At 34.9% G+C, this 11,627-nt stretch overlaps 1 protein-coding gene across 1 annotated transcript; it reads left to right on the top strand.

Annotated features, from left to right (window-relative positions):
* On the top strand, nt 1–11,609 carry LOC112556137 (glucokinase regulatory protein-like). The gene is given in 20 exon segments (XM_025224837.1): nt 1–456; nt 1,111–1,202; nt 1,576–1,637; nt 2,038–2,106; nt 2,385–2,453; nt 2,994–3,067; nt 3,496–3,566; nt 4,376–4,520; nt 4,744–4,784; nt 5,114–5,178; nt 5,360–5,475; nt 5,799–5,894; nt 6,352–6,449; nt 6,658–6,734; nt 7,186–7,276; nt 7,568–7,644; nt 7,997–8,220; nt 8,436–8,475; nt 8,782–8,916; nt 9,911–11,609. Coding segments are annotated over 19 exon segments (1,773 nt in total). The 5' UTR covers nt 1–456; nt 1,111–1,123; the 3' UTR covers nt 10,055–11,609.
* Nucleotides 11,610–11,627: the final 18 nt, after the last annotated feature.

Consider the following 11,627-nt stretch of genomic DNA (forward strand, 5'->3'; position numbering starts at 1 on the left):
CACTCATAGGCGGTAACTCTTGGCGAAAATATGGAGTTGTAGTTCTTGGTTCTTAGGGTCGGAGTTCATGTTAGACGTGTTAGTGCTTATTAGTAAATTACTCCAAACATGGAAACTCTATTATTAAAGTATTTCTTTCTAAAGTTAGGTTGCTACATGCAATGTAAACATTCGCAGCTTTATGCGTTGAAGTATTTTGTTCACCAGTGACAAAATTTATCCAAGTTCCATTAAACTGTAAATGTCTGTAATTCGTGTCTCCGATTTTCTGTAATTCGTGTCTGTAATTCTCCGATCTCTCACTGTATGACTCCGTTGGGGAATACCATTGCTTACCTGACATCTGGTGATACAACTGTCAGTTACGTTGTCGTTATGCACTTTTTCATCTCTTATCTTTGTGGCCGATTAAAAAAAAGTAAAGGTCGTCCTCAAGTCCTTTTTCTAAGTCGTCAGGTGAGTGCAAGGAATGTATATTTGTTGAAATACTAGTATACTTACATGAGATTCATACTGATAAACATTAGTTCAGTATCTTTTAAATCTTGTAAATGTCATTCATTATTGAATGTAAGTAAACACTACAAGCTATATTGGTCAAGTCCCAGTACACCAGTACTTGATGCAGGTTATCTTTTGAAGCAGACTGCTTCATTCTGCACATGTATAGTGATAATCAAGTCTCATGTAAAAGCTAATAATAGTAATGTTAGAAAGATACAAGTATTTTTATTAAGATGTTGTCTGTTCTCACATGGTCATAAGATTTTTGACAAATTTATGTATGTACATCAGGGTTTCTGCTAAGGCTAAATTCTTTGGGGTCCCAGGGACCCCTTCAGATTTTTAAGGGGTCCCTGTTCTTAGCTCAAATTTGAATGGGACCCCATTGACGAAAATTGAAGGGGTCCTCTGAACTTTTTTTTGCGTAAGCAGAAGCCCTGGTACATCATGTTAATAAATTATATATTATAGCTCAGATCTTAACTGAGCTTACTAAAAATACCGTTTATTTTTATTTCATCACTACAGAAAAAAACAAAAAGTTTGACTTCAATAGATGTCTTTCAAAAGTACTACTGAGTGCTAAAATTTAAGTTTTTACTCCAGAGCAGATATATAGATGGCAGCATCAAATCAGCAGCCAATCACAGAACAAAGCAATCCGCTGTCCTCTTATATTGACATAGCAGGACCACTAGGTAAGCACATTTTCAGTACTGAAAAATGCTGATTAACTAGGAAAGGTAAATACAGAAACACACAAACTCTCCTTGGCTTTTTGCCTACATCTGTACTTCTTGCTGTCTGCAATTTCATGTGTTTAACAAAATCCAATAATGTATAAGTATGATCTAATTCGCTAAATACAATACAGTTCATGTCTAATTTTTACAAAATACTACCTCCTACCTCAAATAACAAGGGCATCCGACAGCAATAGTAGCATCATACATTCTTTTATATAAATACTGCATTAAGAACACATTTTACCATTTTATGTTTGCTAGATCATAATTAGTAATAAAGTTACGTTCTTATTTTATAATGCAATAAATAGTGTGTGTTTTTCAGACATAATTTCAACATTAGAATCATGTGACAAAGAAATTTTTGATGGATGGCAGGATTTTCCAGTAAGTGACTATTTAATTCTTTATTTCTTACTGAATGACACAGTTTTTAGTAATAATAAATGCAAAATTTGTAAAGCACATACTCACATTCCTTAGGAGCATGCTCTTAGTGCTTAAGAACAAGAATGAAACATGGACAGCATACGAGGGACAGGAAAACAAATAGCAAACGAACTATAAAAAAATAAACAACCGCACTAAACGAAGAATAAAAATCAAATACAGAAAACACAACGAGGAACCAAAGAACAAGAGCAAGAATAGCTAGAACTAACTTCAATGCATGCATAACTAACAAAAAATGTCTATAAGTTCAGCCACAAATATCGTGTTTGATATCTGTTAGACAGCATTATCTTTTGTAGTTATCATCCAGTCTGTTTTGTCCTCTTGTTTTCAGGGTCTATTTGATGAAAGAATTCAGACAAATCTTTGTAAGATTGTCAAGACTGCTGCAAATATTTTAAAGGTAAACACAGTTCATATACAGATTTTAAAAAAGGAATATCAAGGATTGATCATCATAGTAAACCTTAGTGATGATGCAAAATTACACAAATATACATATTCAAACACCTACAACTCCCATAAGTGTTTCTATAACACTTCTGCAAACCGATTTGTATTTTTCTGCAAAAAAACAAGTTTCTTTAGCATATAGACATTCAGCATCATTTTTCATACCTTGGCTTGAGACATCAAAACTAAAAGCCCTTAAACATCTCAAAAAAACTTCTTACTGTGCAGGACCCTGAAAAATCAGCCATTATAATCAGTGGATGTGGGACTTCTGGGCGTCTTGGCTTCGTAACAATTGTAAGTCAACAAAGCAGTTTATATTTTCCATGTGCTTACCCTTCATCATACATTTATAACATAAAATCATTTTATGTGTAATTTAATATCTACACATTCATTTAAAAAAATCAGTACATGTATACCAATACTAAGAGAAATATTTTTTTAAAAATAATTTTACACATTTTGGTCTGATGGGTTGAGCATTCTTCAGTTGGTAAATGGGTGCTGGTACTAAAATAATGATGGCACTATTTTTGTGCATATCTGAGGTATTATTAATAGTGGGTGCAAGATAGTTCCTCTGTTATCTAAGATAATTGAGTGGATACCGTTCATCTCTTATATCCATTGCACTTTATTTGTAAAGTTCACCTCACATACATGAATCTTGCAGACTTTTTCCAAAAAGGTGTCAGAATTGTATCATTTTCTTAAAATGTATTGCAATGGGTTGATCAGATTTTAGTTCCTAACTTAGTTTAAAAAATGTCTTGTAACATGAAATAATCTTGTGGCTGTCATTGGAGCCCTGTGATTGAGTCTTGTTTATTCCAGCGTACATTTAATGCTTTGCTTCGAGAGCGAGGGATGCCAGAATGCTACCAGTACATCATGGCGGGTGGAGACAAGTATGTTTTCATCTGGACAAAGCATTTTGCTATCTTGCAAAGCATTTGTCTTATTTGTGTTTCTTGCTTTCTTGCAGGGAACTGCAAAAGTAATTATGGTCTAGTGGTTTTTAGCCTACAGCATGTTATTGATGTATGTTAAGTAACACACATTTTATGTCTGGAAAGTTGTATTTGAAGCTGCTGTAATACTCCGTGCTCCTGCATTTGTACGGTGAATTATGAAAATTGTTTTATGGCATTTGTGCAATTCCTGAAGAATCATAATTTGTGAGGATTATTGTTTAAGTCCTAATTTTAGACTTAAATGACATTAGACTGTAAGTGTTTAGAAAATGTAAAAGAGTATCATGGATGCAATTTTTGCCATAGGATTATGTCCACAAGCTGAAAATACATTTTTATTGACAACAGCATTATATTTGCAGAGGACTTCTTTTGTCACAAGAATCTTTTGAAGATGATCCTTTTCTAGGAATAAAGCTTTAGAAAAGGTAAAGAAAAAATTGTTTGCTTTCCTAGTAATTTTATTTTAATTACTCAAAGGAAAATATAATCTTATGTGATACCTGTTCTTACAAAAGAAATTATTTGTATCTTATTTCTATTCTGGCAGTTATTATTGTAGGTGTAATATTCATAAGATACAGGCTGTTAACTTAAACTTTTTTATCTGCTAAAATTACCTGAAAAACTTGCTACCAAAAATAATCTCGTATCATCACCAACCTTCCATAGAATGGCAAATCATATAGCATCTTTCTTCAAGGTGAAATTTTAAATAGTCTGGCATTAAATGTAGTAATATACAATCATATCACTCCACAACTGAATTAGTGGCCAAATAATTAAATCTACTTTTACTTTCTGTCAGTTCTCCAGATGATGAATTACAGTAAAATCTGATCCTATTATAAAAGCTCTGAATGTGGTTATTGCTAATATTTATTTGTTTACATTATGGCATATTATCGATAGTTATCTAGGATGGACAAAAGAAATACATTTTCCAGTAAATTACATTAAAAATTCATGTTCTCTAAACCCCAACTGCAGTCTGCTTCTTCTCACCTGCTGCTGTCAAATGCCTTTTGTGAATAAATGCCTTCGTTTATGAAAAATATGCATATTTTTTACATCAATTTTTTATGAATAATTAAACAGATAAAACTAACAGCAAAATGCTGTAAAAATCTCTTACCTATTTGAAGTTGAATCTGAATCCTAAGCTCACAAGATGAAGACTGCAGGTCTGAAAGCAGTCTACCATTTTACTGATTGTTGTTGTTTTGTTTTTTTTTAAGGCTGCTGTGGGAAAATTGCATGTTCTTTTTATTGGTATTACTTGTGGAATGTCAGCATCTTTTGTTGCTGGACAACTAGACTACTGCCTGCAAAATTTGGACCGTTTTACACCTGTCCTTATAGGATTTAATCCTTCTTACCTAGCCAGGTAAAGATTCCCCTTGTGCATTTATTTTCGCTGATAGTCTTTTATTTTAAACCAAATGTCTGTTTTATGATTAAAATGAAATAGATGGATCATGAACATTCCAGAGCATACCAGAATTTAAAATAGAGTTGTCAGCAGAACAATAAAGCTAGCATCATTTAGTGTCCTACCACAGAAAAGATAATAAGGTAGTGCAAAATATTTACAAATCTTTCATTGACAGGAACTTACCAATTCAAAATTGGAACAAAACATTCCTTCAAGGTAAGCTCTATCTATTGTGTGTATTTTTCTCACGTTTACAGTGAAATTTTCTTTAGTATTTTCGTTTTATTAAATTTTGTTCTCTTGTTAAAGGAAGTTTTTCTTTCTGTCATAATAGTTATAAAGCACTTTGTTTCATTAATTTTTGTTTTTCACCTTTCTTTTTTACTTTTTCAGTTGAGGGTTTTTACCTTGTGATAAAATTTATTTTCTATTTTTAATTACATAATTTTTCAGTTTGAACTTGTGAGTCAAAGATTGCCAACATTTGAGAGATTTGTAATGTTGATCAAAATTTGAGAGATTTGTCATGTTGATCTCTCCATTAGTTGTCCAGGAGCTGGAGCTGGCTGAGTCGAGGGACCAGGGCTTCCTGCTTAATCCTGTCATAGGGGTGTGTGTCTGACCATGTTTATCATTTATCTACATTCTGAAAACTTTTGTTGCCAGTTACGCTAATTTGAGTCTTTGAAATTTGAACTTTTTTACCTCCCTATGCATACTCTAACCTGCTCATGTGTGTCATATGCTTTAGATATTCCTATTAGTAACTAAAGATGAAACTGACCTTGCAGCCTGAACCAATAGCTGGTTCCAGTCGAATGAAGGGTGGCACAGCCACGAAGCTGCTGCTAGAAGCAATTTTCGTTCCTGCCCATTCCATCGCTTTTCAAGACAAGCTTCAAGTAAGGTGAGTTCCTTGCTGACTTCCATGATTACATTTAGACTTGAAGGATCCTATGCTCAAACTCATTATTTAACCCCAAGATTGTCTAATCTGTGTTTAATACTTTATAGATGTATAAATGCACACCTACCTCAGATTTTATGCTCAAGAATCAGGACTTAACATAGTGTGAGATATTAGTCTTTGAAAAGGTCATTTGAACAATATAGCCAGATAATTTTATGAATAAATTATTTTTAAATGATTATAAATTGTATTTTGTTGTAAGTAAATATTCTAGTTGCAGGAAAGTCTTGTTCTGCAAGATAAATGCATTTATCTTCCAGCTCCAGGGAATATCTGGAATTATATAGACAGGTATGGAAGGCTGTGTACCAGCAAAAATCAGCAATTGCTGATCTTCTCAAGCTGGCTGGCATGAGGTGAGATGTATGTTAGTCTATGAAGACACGCATTCACTCGTTACCTAATATGCACTGATGAATGCGCACACGTTTGTGTTTACACAAACATGCATGCGAACATAAATGTTTATTTATAAATTACAAGATAATGCTGCTTATAGAATGATAGTCATTGAGCGCAGACTGATGGGATGGACTTGGGGGTGGTGGGGAGAGATAGTTGAGGGTCTGTCATCTGAGTGATTCAGGAGACGAAATAGCTGACCAGAGTTAGTTACCATGAAGTTAGATTTTAAAATTTCTCCCACATAGGTAGTTTAGGAACTGAAACTAATCCTTGATTTAAACTTTCTGTAGTTCACTTTGTTATTGTGTTTTTATTCAAACATATACTTTTAATGAATCACTTTTATTCTACTGACTATCATAACCTGTTATTGCAAGTATATATATATATGCTTGTCATTTTGTTCAGTCTGCAGGCTGGAGGGAGTCTGTATTATCTGGGTTACACTTCTCATGGTATCATGGGACTGATTGATGCATCAGAGTGCCATCCCACCTTTGGTGCCTGTCAGTGCTAGTAATTTTTCCTTTTCAAGATATTTCAGAATAAAGTGACTGTTAGAGTTGTGTTAGAGCATCTGTGGTGTATTTCATATAATTTCTCTAAACCAAACAGTTACACAAAGTGTTTACCCACTTTGATCTAATGTGAATGTATTGTAAGCTTTTACATTGAACTAATGCACATAGTTATATCAGAATTTGTTATCTGCAGCTTTCGATGATGTCAGAGGGTTTCTTGAGGGAGGTTACTCAACATTAAGCAACACTGAAGGAGATCTGTCAGACCTGGTGAATGAGACAATGTTTATAAACAAGTTTTATTTTTACTGGAAGTCTTTTTTTAATTTATCATAAGAAGGAGGAGGAAGACAGAGAAAGAAAGTGCCTAGAAATAAAATTACTATTATTAACAGTTATTAAGTGGCTTAAACAAATACACATTTCCAATTTCTGGGCTATATTACAGTGTGACTCATTATATATGTGCACATAAGAAACTGTGACAGGCTGCGAGTTGACTGCAGCTCTTCAGTTTGGTCTCAACTTTAACAAAGATGTAAACGAAAGGAGGATTACACAAGTCATGCTTATGATACAGGAGAACTGATTAATTATCAATAGGTTACTTTGGGGAGTTTCTCAGTTCATTTACCTAAGTTTAATTTGAAAATATATTAGCCTTTAGCATACAGTTATGTATGTGTTTTTTTTTCATGGAAAAGCAATTGCTTTCTTGCAGGGAAAGTATTATAGGATTTCGACAGAAGATTTTCTGCAGTTTGTTCTACCATCTGTAAGCGAGAAAGACTTGGTTGTCTTCATATGTAAGGGTCTGTACATTGTTCTAGGGAGGATACATTTTACTGAAAAGGGTGCATTGTTTTGAGAAGACTTAACTTTAAGAATACTACATCATTGTGATCACAAACCACTTTTCTGTCATCCATCCCCAGTCCCAGTATAAATCAAAGATGTCTTTTTTGGGCATTCAGATGTTTGCCATCATTTCCTAAAATTTTCACTTATTTAAGCATCTACATTCATTTTTCTTGTTGATTATTTTCATCTCTCACATTCATTTCCAGCATTTCATAAAGTAATTGTGTCATTTCTCTCCCCAGAAATACCTGGCCTTATAAACAGGAAACTTTACGAAGCTACATGCAAGAAATCCTGCATCATTGTTTCCACAGGCAAAGTAATTAATAGTGTTAAATCATTTGCATACTTCTTGTTAACTTTGTGTAACGAAGAATAAATGTGAAATATGATTAATAATTAGAAAAGTAAGATTTTGTTTTTCATAGGATACCTAAATCATGAATTTTATGCTAGGCAACAGTCACAATTTTCACACAAATTTCGATAGGTCTTCAGTAAAGCTAAATATATATTGCTTTTTTAATGTAAGCGTCTGGAGATAAGTCTCTATTTAACCAGAATGTATCCTGATATGAAGAAGTTCCTTAAATATCTTTCAGTAACGCCATCGGCATCTTGATATATTGCTTTTTTTTTAATATAATAAAGTTATATTGTGTTATCTCCAGGGTCCAGCAGTCACAGAGGAGAGTGAAGTGTTTGCTGCTACTGTTCACATTGACCTTTCCTCTCTCAGCAACTTACCAGTCCTTGTGGCTGATGGCATCTGGGCACAGGTGGGTGTCATGTGCAGTGAGCTGGCTGTGAAGTGGACTCTGAATGCCATAAGTACAGGAGCTCACATCATGAAGGGAAAGGTCTGCAGCAACATCATGATTGATCTGAAGGTCAGGTACGTGTTGTCTGAACTAGAAATGTTTGCATAGACCTCGTGTCACATCTCATTATTTTGCAAAATGCTTGTGTTCATAAAATCTTTAAATTATTTTTATGAAACCTTGTACTGAAAGGGAGATAACATCTCACATCATTTACGAGTACGGAGTCCTTTGTCGGCATGTGACGTGAGAAGCATTAACGCATACCCGATTTTGGTTTGTATTTCAGCAACGTAAAGCTGTTTCATCGTGCTGTGAGCATCATTCAGGTAAATCTTTCTCAGATGTTTTATCTGTCACTTAAATTTGCGTTCACCACACATGCACAGTGACAAATTGTTTACTTTCCCATCACAGTGCAAATGATTTAAGCAGCTCTTCACGTAATAATTTACTTTTGCAAATAATCACTAATTTTTCAAGTTCATTACTTTTTTAGATGTTTTTTTTAGGCGAATATTACATGCAGTTACTTAATTTAGACTTTTCTCACATTTTCTGCTCCCCCAACATTTCTCCCATTTGCAAAGGGGAGTTAATGGAGGGCTCTTGTCACAGAATACCTTTTTGTGCAGCGTTTCTCTCAATTACCAGTGGAAGTGTGTCGTGAATACCTGCTGCGGTCACTGTATAACACTGATGACCTGACTGAAGAGATTCAAACAGCATCTGTCGCACAGCATATTCAAATTGGTGCCCGACAAGACAGGGTAATCTTGCTTTGTAGTTGGCTATCTTGTCATGAAAGAGGGGATGGAACATGGTTATAGGGGATAGTTAAGTATCTTTTTTATACACAAGACTATAAAAGAAAGGATACAGACATTTTTAATTTGTAGAAGGATCAGGACATCTTGTAGAGATTGATAGATTTTAGTGAGATTTCTATGCAGTGCAAATACTGCTTAACTAGTCGCTGTCACTATGCAACCACAGCTGCTGAAGCATGCTTAAGCACAAGTATCGTTTAGTCAGAAGTATATTTGGAGAACTTAGATATGTTTTCCTGAAACGTCCTAGTGATATTGACCAGGGGCAGATTGAGTTGTTGAATAGTTTTCCACAGTTACATCTCTTCAATCTGTTCTCTATGAGGTTGTAGGAAGTTCAGTGGCGCAACAGTCACTAATATGAGGATTGGCAGGCCTGGGTTCAGATCTTATCTCGGGCATTCTTGTTCCTTCTCTTACATGTGGCATCTGTTTACTGCTTTGATGTGATATAGCCTTAGTTCAGCATAAAACACTAATTCCTCCAACACACACACCAAAGAGGTTGTAGTGATTTGAGACTACCCACAATCTTTGTGAAAATGGCCTGTAAGCAGGAGCACACAGTGCAGCAATACTTGTCTGCTCATGAGACATTTGGAGGTTGTTTCCCCTGATAGCTTTCGTTTATTAGATAATGCCAAGAATCTTTGCCCTTACCTAAATTGGATTTTAAGTGTTGTTATGAAAGGACTAGCTAGTTTTTGTGTCAACACTAGTTAGAATGGAGGAAAAAATTGCTCCAACAAAACCTAACCCTCACAGTTTGTATGTAGAATTACATGTGAAAAGCTATGCATAATTTAGGTATAACACATTTTTACACAAAGAATGAAATCAAAAGGATGAATTTTAAGATATTTCTTGAATTTCTTTTTATTCTAAGGGCTTATGCAGATAATTTGCTTTCACATAACATTATTGGTGTGTATAGGTGGTCCCAACAGCACTCCTGGCAGCAGTATCTGGATGCAGCATAGCAGCAGCAAAGATGGCACTACAAGACCAGCCAATTGTGCGACAGGCCGTGCTGACATCCCTTCAGCACCATTCTCAAGCACAAGTTAAAATAGGATAGACATAGTGAGCAGTGGGAGAGAGTGAAGGCCAGTCCCTGGTGCTTGTTTGTGATAAAATGTTTTCCAACATCCGTACATAAACATCTGTAAGAAGAGGAGAAACTGGTCATCAAATAGCTTATTGTTGGTATGGTTGCCTGATGACATGGCTGCTTTGAGGTCATTGTATGAAGTTCAGTAATCAAGGAGAAGACTACTGCTTGTTCATAAGAATGGTTATTGCCACTGATGTTGCTAGTTTGAGTTGGTGAAGTGTATTGCAGACACTTCATAAGCAAGGCAGGACAGTCTTCTGTCCAATATATTTTTAGTTCATTTGAAAACAATTTTTTTTTTCATGTTGCGTTCCTGCAAATAGTGATTTTATAACAGTCTAGCTCTCCCTTTAGTGCAATATCATCATAGGCAAAAGTGACCTTTTGGTCAGAACAAATGAAAGGTTTGCTGAAATCCGCAAGGTCTAAGAGACAACGGACAAGACTATGTATACATATTACGGCCAAAGCCCAAAATCGGCCAAAGTGGAAAGTGATCAAGGTCCAATCTTTTCTTGATTTTGTGATTTGGCCGGCCAGTTTGCAAAATGGCACGGGGCGATCAAACAAGTTTGGAATTGGGGAGTCATGAGGAGATTCTGGTTAGTCTTTATGATTTTACACTTTAATTATTGTATTCAATATTGATGATAGTTCATCACTTCTTACAAGATGAACTTTTGACATTTCAACTTACACAACAGTGTTGTTATTTCTACATCTGCAGTGACTTGCGCACTTAGTAGTGCAATTGCATCAAGTGTAACCTTGGCCACCGGTCAGTGATTAGGAAGATGATCTGCCTACTGGACAGTAGGCCATTTTGGCTACACCTCTCGGCCAAAGTGCAATATGGCCAGCCCATTCAGGAACTGACTGAACTTTGGCCGTGGCATATATATATTTTTCAAACTCTGCTAAAGGTCTCATACATTTCTTATCTCAAAACAAAATGTTGTATGAACCATACTGCAAATCAAGTAGATGAATTAAGGTGGAGGATAATTGATCTTTAATTTCTTTTATTGAGTAGAGGAATTTGGTGAAAAAGATCTAACCACACTGCATTATTCTAGCATTTGCTGTTTTGAAATAAGAACTAACATAATATTCAAGCATTAGATGACATGCAGAAAAGCAGAAGGAATATAAGCAGGTTTCATACAGATCTTAGTCCAATTTTCTAACTAAACTTCACCCATCTCATGTTGGATTGGGATCATGTAAGTGTTAATGATAGATTTTTAATCATATCAAAAGACTAGAACTAAAGAGTTTACAAACATTTGTGTGCTGAGTTTTTAGTCAGCTTGCAGGATCAGAGAGGTGTTGTCTGTAAAAGGTGGTGCATAAACAATATGAGTAAAAGAAAAAGTGGAGTAGGAGTCACCAGTGTATTCTTGAAGACATGGAAAATGAAATTGTATTACAATATAATGAAGATTGTCATTAGTATACAACTGCAAACAAGGTATCAAATAGTCCTTATTCACAAACTCAAATAAAACCTTTCACAACAGAATTGTCTAACATCACT

Source organism: Pomacea canaliculata, linkage group LG2 (genome assembly GCF_003073045.1).
Source record: "Pomacea canaliculata isolate SZHN2017 linkage group LG2, ASM307304v1, whole genome shotgun sequence".
Lineage (NCBI taxonomy): Eukaryota > Metazoa > Mollusca > Gastropoda > Architaenioglossa > Ampullariidae > Pomacea > Pomacea canaliculata.